Consider the following 16,560-nt stretch of genomic DNA (forward strand, 5'->3'; position numbering starts at 1 on the left):
ACCAAAAGTAGATAAGTTGAACTTCATCAAAATTTAAAACTTTCGTGCATTAAAGGACGCTATCAAGATAGTGAAAGACAGCCTACAGAATGGGGGAAAGAAAAATATTGCAAATCCTATATCTGATAAGCACTTTAGAAACCAGAATCTACAAAGCACTCTTAAAACAGCCCAACAGGCTGGGTGTGGTGGCTCATGCTTGTAATTCCAGTATTTGGGAGGTTGAGGCAGGAGGATCACTTGAGGACAGGAGTTCGAGACCAGCCTGGCCAACATGGTGAAACCCTATCTCTATTTATATTTAAAAAATAAAAAAGTAAAAACAAACAAAAAGCCCCAACCTAACAGAAAGACAACCCAATTTTAAAATGAGGCAGGATTTGAATAGATATTTCTGAAGAAGTTATACAAATGACCGAGAAGCACAAGGTGCTCAATATCACTAATCGTTAGGGAAATGCAAATGAAAACCCCAATGAGATACCACTTTGCACCCCACTAGTGTGTCTATAATGACAACACAAACAAAAATACAAAATCACCAGTCTTGGCAAGGACGCAGAGAAATTGGAACCCTTGTGAATTGCTGGTAGGAATGCAAAATGGTGCAACTGCTGAGGAAAACACTTTGATGGTTCCTCAGAAAGTTAAATGGAGTTACCGTTGGATGCACTAAGTCCACTCCTTAGGTATCTTCCCAAAATAATTGAGAATGAGCAAGGGAGTTTTTAAAATTTTGATGATGTCCATTTTCTGGGGTTTTTTGGTTACTGTTGTTTCTTTTGGTGTCATATCTAAGAAACCATTGCCTAATCCAGGGTTACAAATATTTATTCCGGAGTTTTCTTTACAGTTTTAGCTCTTATCTCAAGATAGTTCTTATGTTTCAGTTAGCAATGATATCTCTGGCTCTCTCTCGTATCATTTGTTTAACTGAGACTTAAACTAGCTTTGTTTCATTTTTGGATAATGGTACAGAGATAGGAACTTGCTAACTGCTTACCACTAGGGACACTGTAGACCCTGTAGCTTGTGGATTGACTAAATCACCATTAATAATGAAACCATCTTATATTTTCTATCACTTTTTGCTTTTAATAGTGTCTCATTTAATTCTTTTAATATTCATGTAATTTACATCTAACAGATTAGAAAACTACGTGTGGCTGGATCAGGAAGTACTCTCTCCTCTGGAAAACTGAGGGCAGAACTAAGAAACATTCTCAAAGAGATTTCCCAGGAGTATCTTTTTTGTTTTTCTGGCCCAGGCTAGTCTTGAAGTTCAGGCTCAGGTGATCCTCCTCCCTCAGCCTCCCAAGTGGCTAGGACTACAGGTGTGAACCTCCGTGCCCAGTAGGGGTGTCTTTTAAGTACGTTCTCTGAAAAAATGTAGGCAGAAATGAAATGGGCTTTTATTTCATTTGTTGAGTACATACTCTTCACTTAGCTTGTTACTTGGGTATCTTATATGATATTGTATATATTTTAACTCTTAAAAAAAAAAAATCCTTGACGTAGTGAGACTCCCACCTGTAATCCCAGCTCTTTGGGAGGCCAGGGCAGGCGGATCACTTGAGCCCAGGAGTTTGAGACCAGCCTACACAACATGGTGAAACCTTGTCTCCTTTGAAAAAAAGAAAACAAAAGCAAACAAACAAACAAAAAAAGAAAATTGCAGAAATTAGCGAGGCGTGGTGACACACACCTGTAGTCCCAGCTACTCAGAGACTGAGTCAGGAGTATATCATGTGATCCTGAGAAGTCGAGGCTGCAGTGATCCTCGATGGCACCACTGCACTCCAGCCTGGCTGACAGAGCAAGACCCTGTTTCAAAAAGTAAAAAAGTTATTGATGTTGGCATTTCTCTTACCATTTCAGACATGAAGAAACCTGAGAAGTTAAGTACCTTGACAAAACTGTAATAATCTTTGAGGCAGGGATTTGACTTCTCATTGACGCCTGTCTCCTGTTATAGCTTTATGTAGCATTATTCTTTTTTTTTTTTTTCTGTGAGACAGGGTCTGACTCTGTTGCCCAGGCCCGTGTGCAGTGGTGCAATCTTGGCTCACTGCAGTCTCCGCCTCCCAGGCTCAAGTGATCCTCCCGACTAGCTGGGGGACCACAGACATGCACCACCACGCCCGGCTAATTTTTGTAATTTTGTAGAGATGGGAGGTTTTGCCATGTTGCCATGTTGCCCACACTGGCCTCAGTCTCCTGGGCTCGAACAATCCACCTGCCTCAGCCTCCAGAAGTGCTGGGATTACAGGTGTGAGCTACCACACTTGGTCTATCTGTAGCATTATTCTTACATACATTTTATGTGATACAGTCCCAACTTTATTTCAGAATAGTCCGAAAACTTTTATATGTAAATCCTCGTTCATTTACAAATCAGATTTAATTTCTGAGCATCTTGGCTACAGTCCTAAATGGGCCTCTCTTAAGGTCCATTTCCTTCCAGGACACTATGGAACATTAGTTCAACTATTTTCTCCACCACCTGTTCTTATCTTGTACCTCTTTGAATATTTCCAACCCTCACATTCAAGCCATCTAGCTTCACACTTATCCAAGTTACTCCATAAATTTATGGTTTCTAATCCTGGGCTTTCTATAGGAAATCTTGATCAGATATCTTGATCAGTTCCCTTTCCTTCCACTAAGTGCCTATTTCAAAACACTCTCCTTTTCCTCAAGGTTTTCATTCCCCAGGGGAAATTTTAAAAAATGAATGAATGGAAGTTCTTAAGCATGAACTCCTGCAACTTCCAACGCCTTCATATAAACTTTTGTGGCTCTCTACCTGACCTCCTCTACTAATTCCCAGTCTCCTAACTCCTTCCTGTCCCTTCCAGTTCCTTTATCTGTGCTCTACCTTTTATCCTTTCCTTTGTCCTTAACCTTGCTTCAACAGTTATCTTCCCTGTGTCTTCATCATCTTCTCTGGTTTCATTTCCTTAGTACATGCGCATGTACACTTGTGTTATGTCTATGTACATTTAAGTGTATTTTTGTCACACTAAACTCTTTCCTCTAATGGGCTTCTGACTCCTTTCATAATGAATAAACATGATCTTATAAAATCTGACAATAGTCTCCTTTTCATAATTCGTTTTCTTCCCAGGACTGTGTTCTCATCCTTCTCACTAGCCCATTTCATTACTATAAGTGTTGTCACCTATCACTAGTATGCTGGTGACTCTCTCTTCTGTGTTTTTTGACCACTGTATTTGTTTTAAACGTCTTTTTTTTTTTTTTTTTTTCGAGACAGGGTCTTGCTTTGTCACGTAGGCTGGAGTACAGGCTCACTGCAGCCTCCACTTTCCAGGCTCAAGTGATCCTCCTGCATCAGCCCAACAAGTAGCCCCACAAGTAGACTACACTTCACCACACCTGGTCAATTTATGTATTTTTTGTAGAGATAGAGTTTTGCCATGTTGCCCAGGCTGGTCTTGAACTCCTGGACTCAAGCAATTCACTTGCCTCAGCTTTCCAAAGTGCTGGGATTACAAGCGTGAGCCACCATGCCTGGCCATTTTAGACTTTCATATCCAGTTGCTTCTTGGACATGTGTCCTGGACCATTCTGCAGTCAGTTCAAACTCAGTGTGCCACAAACAGCTCATTATCTGCCTGACCTCTCCATGTGGTCCTTGTGTTATGCATACATGATATCCTATATATTCATTTGTTTAACACATATTTATTGATTGCACACTATATGTCAAGCACTGTTCTAGGTAGTGGGAACAAAACAGATAAATTTTTGTTCTAACAGAGCTTACTCTCTAGTGGATAACAATAGCTAACGTTTGTTGAGCCTATAATGTTGGCCGGTGGATTTAACTATAATAACTGAGTTTTGCAGTAACCAATGAGGGAGATTTTATTACTCTTCTCATTCTACAGGTGAAATAACATATCCAAGATTATATGATAGTGGAGCAAGAATTCAAACCTAGGCAATCTGGCGTGGCACCTCTCCTTTTCGCCTTTATGCCAAGATTTCTCAACCTTGGCACTATTATTGACTTTGGGCCAGATAGTTCTTACAGTGGGAGGTGGGGAAGGACTGTGCGTTACAGGATATTTAGCAGCATCCTTGGTTTCTAGCCTCTAAATTCCAGTAACATCTCCTCCCCTCCGATTGTGACAACCAAAAATGTCTCCAGGCATTGCCAGATATTGGGGGCAGCATTGCTTTATGCTGTGCTAGAACCCAGTGCTTCTGTTCTAATATTGGTTGATTTGTATCCTGAATTGTCTCCATGCTTGATGATGAGCTCCTTAAGGGCCAAAGAGCAAGTGTTTCTCTTCTTGGCACTTAGCTACATGATTGCATGCTCCTTTTCCCTTGTGAATTTAACTTAAATATAGAAAGCGCTTATTGAGCCACCTACATTGTGCAAGCATGTTTCTGGTTGCTAAAGATAAAAACAGCAAAGGCAGACCTTACTGTAAGTTATGTTAAATGCCAGGACTTTTCATTTTCACCGTTGTATTATCCAGTGCCTTTTGTAGATCTTTTTGTTTGTTTGTTTGCTTGTTTGTTTTTTGAGACGGAGTCTCGCTGTGTCACCCAGGCTGGAGGGCAGTGGCGCCATCTCCGCTCACTGCAAACTCTGCCTCCCGGGTTCACACCATTCTCCTGCCTCAGCCTCCCGAGTGGCTGGGATTACAGGCGCCCGCCACCATGCCCGACTAATTTTTGTATTTTTAGTAGAGATGGGGTTTCACCGTGTTAGCCAGGATGGTCTCAATCTCCTGAAGTCGTGATCCGCCCGCCTCCGCCTCACCAAGTAGTGGGATTACAGACATGAGCCACCAAGTCTGGCCCCTTTTGTAGATCTTTTACCACGACTTTATTGTGTGTAAGACTGTTGAATGAATGATTAAAGTCATGCCTGCATCTCTGTAATCCTGCTAGAGTTGCTGAAGGCACTCCTAGGAGGCACTTTAACTAAATTATTGTCACTGGGCTGTGGAGTTAATTTCCCTGATGCAGGTTCATGATTGTCTCATTTTTAGTGGGCCCTCTATGGGTTTATTATAATAGAAAAGGAAGTGTTTTATTTACTGAATCGTATGTCTTTGTATTTTACCTCTAATTTATGGCAATTTTATTTGGGTAGTAACTCTTGAATGAGAGGCTAATTGGTTGTCTTTACTTTCGGATGCAAGCCTATTTGAGAAACAAAGAGGTTCTGGACTATAGGAAAATAGACTATTTAATTGGAAGCCAAATCTGTTGCCTAGGAAGTAAAGCTAAAAGGTCAGTCTTTTTTTTGAAGCCATACTGTTAATGATTTTACACCTTAAGTATGTGTTCAGCCTTAAATACATTATAGTCATTGTGCTTCCTCTTCTCTCAATCTGATTTTTATATTCAAAATGCTCAAAGGTAAAAGATGACAAGCTATTTCTGAACAGATGTGTGTCATATCCATCACTTTAGTGATGGTTATAAACTCATACCCTGACTTTTTGAGTCACACGTAATCCTTAGGTAACTTGGTTTGTAAAATTACAGTGTCAGAGTTGGAAGGAACCATGAAGGTAATTTAGTGTATCCCAGTGAGTGAGCTTAGTGTCTCAAAGGTTTTCAACCTTTTTTCCTGATGTAATACACAATAAATGATATTGACTTGTATAACACTTTTACATAGGGACTAAGATAAAACCCTGAAAATGCTGTAGCAAGTAAAGCTACTGTAATAATGAATAATTGCTATACATATTGTAATTTATAGGAAACAGTTACTTAATGTTGGGTTCAGCATAGCCCTAAGACACTGTTGATCACGGTCAGTTCCTGATAGGCCAATTTTAACACTGTCCAGGTTATTCAACACATTTGGAATACAAGTGAATGAAAGTAACATAATTATAGAACTGACTTTGGAACTGCTATTATTTGTTTTAAAAAGTAGATAATTTGTTGTCTTTGTTATTATTACAAATTACAATATTTAACATAATTCTCAGGGCAATTAGAGGTTAGTGACAGTTTGTATTTTTCTTCCGTCCAAGTTCATAGACCCGTGAATTCGAGTTCCCAGGTTAAGAACCTTTACAAAAGGGTTGGGAGATTAGCCCCCATAGGCCAGACTAGGAACTTGGAAAAAACGAATATACAGAAACTTAGATTAGAGCTACTGGGTAACAGAGGTTAGAGCACAGACCTTGAAGATATGAGAATCAGGAAAGGCAGGATAGGACATGTAAGAGAGGGCAGAATCAGGAGAATTTTAGGGAAATTTGCTGGAATCTTATCAAGCAGTCTGAAGCACCCCCCTACTCGGGTTCATTTATGTGAGCCCATAATTCCCTTTATTGTTTAAGCTGTTTTGGTTGGATTTTTATTTTATTTGTAAATAAGCAGAAGATTCCTAATTGATATATTGGCCCAGAAGAGATTAGCTAGGTACTTTGAGCCACATAGGAGCAAGGTATCCCTACTCTTGGGTACTCCAAAATCAAGGCTAGGACAGTAATGTTCCAGAATTCTAAGGATTCTGAGGACATGCCTCAGAATCAGAGTGGAGGTTTAAGAGTGGCAGCAGGGCAAGGATTTGGCTTTAGGCTCTTCACTCTTACAATTTAATCAGAGGCTTCAGTTTTTTAAAATCTCTTTTATATAGTTTCCATATAATATTTAGTTTGAGGAAAAGTTTCTGGGTTTTAAATGAGTTTGAAACACTGGCACAGACTTTCAGGGGATACTTTTGCAGTTCTTCTGTCATAGAAGAACATACCTTCAAAATAACTGGGCATGTGGCAGAGAGCATAATCAGGACTCGTGTTTTATATCAAGATGTGTATCTTCTAACAACCGTGCAAGGCAATTTTATTACCACGTTTTATAGATGAAAAGGAGATTAAATAACTTTTCTAAGGTCACATTGCTAAAGAAAGGTCCCAGATGAGAACCCAGATTCATTTGACTCCATGGTTCTTTCCCCATGATGTGACACTAAGTCACTAGATTATTATAAAGCACATTTTATTTTCCAAGTATTAGAGTCTGATCATTTCTTATATTCTATTGTATAGCATCAAAAGGAAGGAAAAAGGATTCTGGTCCAGACATGGTGACTTACGCCTGTAATCTAAGCACTTTGGGATGCCACGGTGGGCGGATCATCTGAGCTCATGAAGGAGCTTGAGGCCAGCCTGGGCAATGTGGCAAAATCTCATCTCTACAAAAAAATACAAAAATTAGCTGGGCATGGTGCTGTGTGGCTATGGCCCCAGCTACTTAGGAGGCTGAGGCAGGAGAACCTGTTGAGCCTGGGAGGTGGAGGTTGCAGTGAGCCAAGATCGAGCCACTGTACTCCAGCCTGGGTGACAGAGTGAGACCCAGTCTTTTAAAAAAAAAAAAAAAAGTTGGCGGATAGAGAGACTCAGCCAGGTACACTCTGACTTGGGTGGCTGTGTCTTAAGAAGGTGAGATTTTAAGAAGTACATGGCTGTCTGCATTATTTAGGAATGATTTATGATGTTAGGGGTTCATGGAGCTCAGGGGAAGAGCATTTGCTTTGTAGCATATAGTGGAAGGACTCGTGGTATTTTTAAACTTTTAAAATGCAATTTTACTTGTAAGAAATCATTTGTTATGCCCTAGGAAAACATGATCTATTGCCATACTTACACATCACAGTAAATATGAGCCTCCTGAAAAATTTAGAGTTTCAGAAAAATCCCAATGAAGACCACTGCCTAAAATCATATGATGTATATGTTAAGAATGTGGCACTATTGGCTGGGCGTGGTGGCTCATGCCTGTAATCCCAGCACTTTGGGAGGCCAAGGCGGGTGGATCACCTGAGGTTGGGAGTTCAAGACCGGCCTGACCAACATGGAGAAACCCCATGTGTACTAAAAATACAAAATTAGCCAGACCTGGAGGTGTATGCCTGTAATTCCAGCTAGTCAGGACGCTGAGGGAGGAGAATCGCTTGAACCCAGGCGGAGGTTTTGCTGAGCTGAGATGGCACCATTGCACTCCAACCTGGGCAACAAGAGCGAGACTCCATCTCAAAAAAAAAAAAAAAAAAGAATGTGGCACTATCACATTATTTACGGAGATTTGAATTTACTAAACATTTCTTTAAACATTTATTAATTATTTATACCCCATACTTATTTTTTTACACAGTGATATTTCATGATTTGATTATTCTGTGCATTTTTTTCTGTTTCAAGATGACTCAAGGAGAACTACATCTAGTGCTGTAACGGAAACTGGCCCTCCTGCAATGCCAAGGTTACCTTCCTGCTGTCCCCAGCACTCACCATGTGGAGGGTCGTCACAGAACCACCATGCATTAGGACATCCTCATACAAGTTGCTTTCAGCAGCATGGTCACCATTTTCAACATCATCACCACCACCACCATACTCCCCACCCAGCTGTCCCAGTTTCTCCCTCCTTTAGTGATCCTGCTTGCCCTGTGGAAAGACCTCCACAAGTACAAGCACCTTGTGGAGCAAATAGTAGTTCTGGTACCAGCTATCATGAACAGGTATGTGGAATTTGAGTCAGTCTTTCTTTCCTGCCTCCCTTGTCTCTCCCTCTTGCATCCAATTTCTCTTTCTCTCTCCTTCTCGCTTTTCTCTCTCTCCCTCTTCCCTCATTCCTGTCTCTCTTCCCTCCCTGCATTTCTCTCCCTGCTTTCTTCCCTCCCTCCCTCCGTTCCTCTTTTTTTTTTAACTCCTTCCCATTCTTCCTCTGTTTCCTTTCTCTCTTTCCCTCCTTCCTTCCCTCTCTTTCTCTCCTTCCTTCCCTCTCTTGCCTTTCCTCTTCCCCTTCATTCCCTCCCTTTCCTTTCTTCTTTCCCTTCCCCTTCTTCCTGTTTTAGATGACTGGAAAACCCAGCATGAGGTAGTAATTACTTGAGTTAAAACCAACCCACCTTTCTTTTTTAGTTGTGGTGGCTTCAGGAGGAGAAAAAACCCCTAGGGATAGATTTTATACACTGAATTAGTCACATTCTTACATTCAAAAATGGCCTAATTTTGTGGTCTGTGATTTCTTTTTAATTAAGTCTCTGGGATTTTCAGATGGACTGAATTATTACAACTAATTGAACGGACCAGGGATGTAGGTAATCAAAAGTGATACATAATCTAAAAATCACTATTTTTTTTTATTCTGGAATGGTTTTTGATGTTTTTAGTTAAATACAGTTGAATCTGATCTTTGGGATCTTATTTTAAACAAATTGTTGAAACTCTAGTGTTAGGCTAATTCATGAAGAATTGGAAAATTCTCCCAGTTTTTCCCCTTTTACCTCCTACTCTAGAGTTCACTATAACCTTCACTCATCTAGAAATAAACAGCCTTCTCACGTGCAGACCTGTAGCATGTTTTCTCAGGAGCAGATGAGGTTTTCAGTTTATGGAGAATCAAAATGTCAGCAAAAAATTATAATTAAATTAGTTGGTATTATTAGTGAGTTCGCAAAATGTCAAATAATATTAAGTTAGTATTGGCGATCACATGGAGTAAAAGAAGTCAAATGTTCCATGCTCCTTTAACTTTTGTTATGTCACTTCCATGTACGATTGTAATACAAGTGTGGGTGTTGCAAATTGGGAGGCTGAGGAAGGAGAATCGCTTGAACCCGGGAGATGGAGGTTGCAGTGAGCCAAGATCACACCATTGCACTCCAGCCTGGGCGACAGAGTGAGATGCCATCTCAAAAAAAAAAAAACACAAATAACAAAACAAAACAAAAAATGTAATTTCAGAGAAAAGTTGTAATTTTGACATATAATATTCCAGGAAAAAAGTGCTGCAAAAAAAGTCAAAGAGGCCGGCATGGTGGCTCACGCCTGTAATCCCAGCACTTTGGGAGGCCAAGGCAAGTGGATCACCTGAGGTCAGGAGTTCAAGACCAGCCTGGCCAACATGGTGAAACCCCGTTTCTACTAAAAATACAAAAATTAACTGGGTGTGGTGGTGTGTACCTGTAGTCCTAGCTACTTGGAAGGCTGAGGCAGGAGAATCACTTTAACCTTAGAGGTAGAGGTTGCAGTGAGCCAAGATCACGCCACTGCACTCCAGCCTGGGCAACAGAGCAAGACTGCGAAGTTGTTGTTTTTTGTTTTATTTTTGTTTTTTTGAAACGGAATCTCACTCTTCTTGCCTAGGATTACAGGCATTAAGCCACCGTGCCCGGCCAAGCTACTGCTTTTCTATGTCGCCTGACCTTTCCTAAAGTACTTGCCTCATCTTTTAAAATTTTGATGGTATGTCTTCTGGGTCTGATGGATTAAAAATAATTAATAAGGGCTGGGCGCGGTGGCTCATGCCTGTAATCCCAGCACTCTGGGAGGCCAAAGTGGGTGGATCATGAGATCAGGAGTTCGAGAGCAGTCTGACCAACTTGGTGAAACCCCATGTCTACTAAAAATACAAAAATTAGCTGGGCGTGGTGGCACATGCCTGTAATCCCAGGTATTCGGGAGGCTGAGGCAGGAGAATCGCTTGAACCTGGGAGGTGGAGGTTGCAGTGAGCTGAGATCACACCGTTGCACTCCAGCCTGGGCGACAGACCAAGACTCCGTCTCAAAAAAAAAAAAAAAAAAAAGGATAGGTATTCTCTTTAAAAATATAGCTGCTATTATCAAGAGGAAGTTTGAATTGAGTAGAAAATATAATTAAGGAGATTTTAGATGTTACTTCGATTTTGGTAACCTTTCTGGGTATTAACGGATGGTCCAGATCTGTCCTATCTCTTGGGAATGAGGGAGCATCAAGAAAAATTTTCCAGTGGATTGAAGGAAAGGATCTGCTTGAAAGTATAACTTTCTTTTGCTATATTTGGTTACAAAATGCTTCATAAGTATTGTAGGAAAATGGTGAAGAGGTGGGTCTACCAGCTTTTCCTACATTAAAGAGCTGCCAAAAGTCTCATTTGCAGAATATTTTGTTATTAATAAAATAATACAGCTAGTTTGAGACATCAATTATGTATACAATGTTTTATTTCAGCTTGAGTTAATTATAGGTAGGATCTCTTTTACAGTTCTGTTTGGTGTAAAATAAATATAACCCATTTACCCATCTATAAGTATTAGTAGAAGTATTTGGACTGCAAACAAAACTTGAGAAGAATCAGCAGGATCCCAGGCATTCGGTGGTGATAATGGGTTTGAAGGTAAAGAGAGTGAGATTTTTGAAGACAACAGACTCATATCAATGTTTGTAGGACTTTAAAATTAATCACATGCTCATAAAATAACCTCATATAGTCTTCACTTTAGACCTATTTGGGCACAGCAGAAAGTAGAGGAGCAGAAGAAGCAAACAAAACCTGAGATTTGTGATTTTGTAGATATCTTATGATTGAGTGCCAGATTGTGCATAGTCAAAGAAAAATTAGACCTACAGACCGAGAAGATGCAGTAATCATGTAGATAATTCTCACTGCTTTCTTTGATATGATATGGCTTTCATCCCTACCCACCCCTGCCACACACCCCTCCACTCCCCAACCTCACCCCACCGCACCCCACGTCCTGCTTTTTGTTTTGTTTGGTTTTTTGTTTTTAAGAGAGGGTCTTGCCTTGTGTCTCAGGCTGTCCTAAAATTCCTGGGCTCGAGTAATCCTCCTGCCCCAGACTTCCAATTAGCCGGGACTACAGGCATGTACCACCGTGCCTAGTAGTTTATTAGTGTGATGCGTCATTTATAATCTACGTAAGCCAATTATTATGTCCTATCACTATACTCATCTTGCTTACCCTTGATTGTCTTTTGAGAATAAGAGTTGAATGAACTGTTGGACTTGTGAAGAAGAGGGTTCTCATTACTGTTTTTTCCCCTTTATTCTTTAATGTTAACCCTCAGTTTCTTCTAGGAATTACTTTACTCTGGGAATGTTCTTAATCACTGACTGGAGATGAAGATAAGATGAAATGTGGTCACCTTCATAAGATGTTGATATTCTAGTCCACATCTAATTTTAATTTTAGTCTAAATAGTAGGGAAAGGATTGGAACCATAAACCTAAATTCACTCTTAAAACATTATTCTTAAACCTTATTTACCTGAATTGAAGACATACATTGCATTTGCTAATTCAACAGAAGGAGAACAGATATATGCTTGATTGTAGATAAATAATACAAACAAAAGGAGCTCCTCCTTTTCTCTTTCCCAGCTTCTGTATCATCACTTCCCTTTCCTTTCAGCACCCAGAGTTCCTTCTGTTTCTATTATTCCCCCTGAGCCTAGAGCTCACTGAAACTAAAAAGACTACTGTGGTTCCTCTGAGGACAGCGGGGTGACTTGGGCCTTTGACAAATGCGTTACCCTAGGTTTTATCATCTCAAACCCCTCAGCTTCCAGTATTGAACAGTTCCTGTGTATAATGCGTATATAACATCAGATCTTTATGATCTTTAATCACATTTTGAAAAGTATGGTTCCAATGAACCTAAGCAGTAGGTTTGTATTTAAGAATACGAAGAAGTGGCCGGGTGCGGTGGCTCATGCCTGTAATCCCAGCACTTTGGGAGGCTGAGGCAGGCGGATCACAAGGTCAGGAGGTCAAGACCATCCTGGCTAACACGGTGAAACCCCGTCTGTACTAAAAATACAAAAAAATTAGCTGGGCATGGTGGCGGGCACCGGGAGGCTGAGGCAGGAGAATGGTGTGAACCCGGGAGGCAGAGCTTGCAGTGAGCCAAGATCGCGCCACTGCGCTCCAGCCTGGGTGACAGAGCAAGACTCCGTCTCAAAAAAAAAAAAAAAAATTACAAAGAAGTGATTCTTGCCTTTGTTCTAGATTAGAAGTGAAAGCGTTTTACTTAGGATTTTTCCAAATGCTTTTGGAAGGCAGTGCGCAGTGGCTTACGCCTGTAATCCTAGCACCTTGGGAGGCTGAGACGAGTGGATCGCTTGACCACAGGAGTTCGAGAACACCCTGTGCAACATGGTGAAACCCCGTCTCTAACAAAATGAAACAAAAAACCAAAAATTAGCTGGGCGTGGGGTCTCTTGCCTTTAGTCCTAGCTTCTTGTGGGTGACTGAGGTAGGAGAATCGCTTGAGCCTAGGAGGTGGAGGTTGCAGTGAGCCAAGATTGCACCATTGCCCTCCAGCCTGGGTAACAGAGATCCTGTCTCAAAAAAAAAAAAAAAAAATAATAATAATAATAAAAAACTTCTGGAGGAAAATATTACTTGATGAGTGGAAATGGAATCTACCCTCTGGTTTATTTCCCAACTTAGTGGGCTTTCTCTAAAATCATATGCCTAATACAAACATACCTTGGAGATACTGCAGGTTTGGTTCCAGACAACCACAATAAATACAATAAAGTGAATGCTGCAGTAAAGCAAGTCACATGTATTTTTTGGTTTCCCAGTACATGTAAAATTTAATGTTTACACTATACTAAGTCCACCTCACAGTGGCATTATGTTTAAAAAATGTACATACTTCAATTTAAAAATACTTCAGTTTAAAAATACCTTATTGTACATGTTTCAGTTTAAAAATAATTCAATTTAAAAATACTTTATTGCTAATACATTTTTAAAAAATGCCAGCAATCCTCTGAGACTTAAGCAAATTGTAAACTTTTTGCTGATGGAGGGTCTTGCCTTAATGTTGATGGCTATGACTGATGAGAGTGGTGGCACCTAAAGATTGGGGGGCTGTGGCAATTTCTTGAAGTAAGATAACAGTGAAGTTTGCTGCATTGATTGACTCTTCCTTTCATGAAAGATTTCTCTGTAGCACATGATGCTGTTTAATGGCATTTTACCCATAGAACTTCTTTCAGAATTGGAATCAATCCTTTTAAACTCTGCAACTGCTTTAAGTTTATGTAATGTACTAATGTAATACGTTAAGTTTGTGTGATATTCTAAATCTTTTGCTGTCATTTCCGTCTTGTTCCCACTATCTTTACCAGGAGTAGATTCTATCTCAAAAAACCACTTTTGCTGTAGGTTTTTTCTTTTCTTTTTATTTTTTAAAATGCTGTCTCTGGGGGCCTGCAATTTTTTTGTTAAAAAGAAAAAAAAAAAAGAAAGAAAACCATTTCCAGCCAGACATGGTGGCTCATGCGTTTGTTCCCAACACTTTGTGGGGCTGAGGTGGGAGGAGTTAAAGACCAGTCTGGGCAACATGGCAAGACTCTGTCTCTACAAAAAATTTAAAAATTAGCTGGGTGCAGTGGCATGCGCCTGTGGTCCCAACTACTTGGGAGGCTGAAGTTGGGAGGATTGCTTGAGCTGGGTAGGTGGAGGCTGCAGTGAGCCCTGTTTGTATCACTGCACTCCAGTGTAGGCAACGCAGTGAGACCTTGTCTCAAAAAAAGTAAAAGAGACCGGGTGCAGTGGCTCACTTCTGTAATCCTGTCACTTTGGGAGGCTGAGGCAGGTAGATCACATGAGGTCAGCAGTTCAAGACCAGCCTGGCCAACATGGTGAAACCCTGTGTGTACTAAAAATACAAAAATTAGCCGGGTGTGGTGATATGCACCTGTAATCCCAGCTGCTCGCGAGGCTGAGGCCAGATAATCACCTGAACCTGGGAGGTGGAGGTTGCAGTGAGCCAAGATTTCCCTACTGTATACCAGCCTGGGCAATAGAGTGAGACATCATCTCCAAAAATACATATAAAATAAAAGAAAGAAGCTACTTTCTATGCTCTCTGTCAGAAGCAACTCATTCAACTTTTATCATGAGTTGCAGCAATTCAGTCACATCTTCAGGGTCCAACTTCTTATTCTAGTTTTCTTGCTGTCTTCACAACATCTGCAGTTACTTCGAAGATCCACTGAAGTCTTGAACCCCTCCAAGTATGCATGAGGCTTGGAATCCACTTCCTCCAAATTATTAATGTTGGTATTTTGACTGCCTTCCATGAACCACAAATGTTCTTAATGACATCTAGAATGGTGACTCCTTTCTGTAAGGTTTTCAATTTACTTTTGCCCAGTTTGATCAGAGGAATTATTATGGCAGCTGTAGCCTTATGAAATGTATTTCTTTAATAATAAGACTTGAAAGTTGAAATTACTCCTTGATTCATAGTCTGCAGACTGGATGTTGTGTTAGCAGCTATGAAAACATTAATCTTCTTATACATCATTAGAGCTCTTGGGTGACTGTGCGTTGTCAATAAACAGCAATTTTCTTTTTTCTTTTTTGAGAAAAGGTCTCACTTTTGCCAAGCAGTAACATTTTGAAAGGAATCTTTTTTTCTTAGTAGTGGGTCTCAACAGTATTCTTAAAGTATTCAGTAAACCACGTAAATAGATGTACTGTCATCTAGGCTTTGTTGTTTGTTAATGGAGCACAGGCAGAATAGATTTAGCCTAACTCTAAAGGGCCCTGGGAATTCTGGAATTGTAAATGAGCGTTGGATTTTAAGTCCACCAACTACATTAGTCCCTAACAGGAATCATCCAGTCCTTGGAAACTTTGAAGCCAGCCATTGACTTCTCTTTAGCTATGAAAGTCCTGGATGACATCTTCCAATATTAGGCGGTTTTGTCTACATGGAAAATCTGTTATCCATTGTAGCCCTTTCCATAAATGATCTTAGCTAGATTTTCTGGATAACTTACTGCAGCTTCTGCATCAGCATTTGCTGCTTCACCTTGCACTTTTATCTTATAGAGATAGCTTCTTTCCTTCAATTTCATGAACTGACCTCTGCTATCTTCAGACTTTTCTTCTGCAGCCTCGTTGCCTCCCTCCGCCTTCATAGAATTGAAGAGTTAGGGCCTTGCTCTGGTTTAGGCTTTGGCTTAAGAGAATGTTGTAGCTGGTTTGATCTTCCATCTAGATCACTAAAACTTTCTTTAGATCAGCAATAAGGCTGTTTCACTTTCTTATCATTTATGTGTTCACTGGAGTACTTTCAGTTTCTTTCAAGCATTTTTCCTTTGCATTCATTACTTGGCTAACTGGTGCAAGAGGCCTAGCTTTTGGCCTATCTCGGCTTTTGACATGCCTTCCTCACTAAGCTTGATCATTTCTCTGTTTTGATTTAAAATGAGATATATGCAAATCTTCCTTTCACTTGAATACTTAGAGGCCATTAATTGGCCTAATTTCAGTGTTGTTGTGTCTCAGGGAATAGGGAGGCCCGAAGAGAGGAGAGGAGGGTAACGGGGAAATATCTGGTCAGGACACACATGTTTATCTGTTAAATTTGTTGTCTTATATGGGCACAGTTCTTGGTGCCCAAAGCAATGATCATAGTAACATCAATGACTATCACCATAACAGATAAAATAATGAGAAAAATATAAATATTATGAGAATTACCAAAATGTGATAGACACAGAATTTCCACATGCTGTTGGAAAAATAACTTTGATAGATTTGCTTGACACAGTGTTGCCACAAACCTTCAGTTTGTTCAAAACAAAACAAAAAACCCTGAACATCTGCAAAGCACTAAATGTGCCTATAAAATGCAATAAATGTGTCTATAAAAGGAAGTAGTGGTTTAACTTTTTTTGTTCTTATTTTTTTGAACAATTGAAAGCTTTAAGTGGCAAAGGTAATTCATAATTTAGTCTGAA

General features: G+C 40.1%; 1 protein-coding gene across 16 annotated transcripts in view; it reads left to right on the top strand.

Annotated features, from left to right (window-relative positions):
• RNF111 (ring finger protein 111) overlaps positions 1-16,560 on the top strand; it is a 111,901-nt gene that overhangs the window by 74,113 nt on the left and 21,228 nt on the right. For all 16 annotated transcript variants that reach the window (XM_015142381.3, XM_001098035.5, XM_015142384.3 and 13 more), the window contains exon 6: positions 8,208-8,527. In XM_015142381.3, coding sequence (XP_014997867.1) covers positions 8,208-8,527 — 320 coding nt within the window. The remainder of the gene's footprint in view (positions 1-8,207; positions 8,528-16,560) is intronic.

Source organism: Macaca mulatta, chromosome 7 (genome assembly GCF_049350105.2).
Source record: "Macaca mulatta isolate MMU2019108-1 chromosome 7, T2T-MMU8v2.0, whole genome shotgun sequence".
Classification (NCBI taxonomy): Eukaryota; Metazoa; Chordata; class Mammalia; order Primates; family Cercopithecidae; genus Macaca; species Macaca mulatta.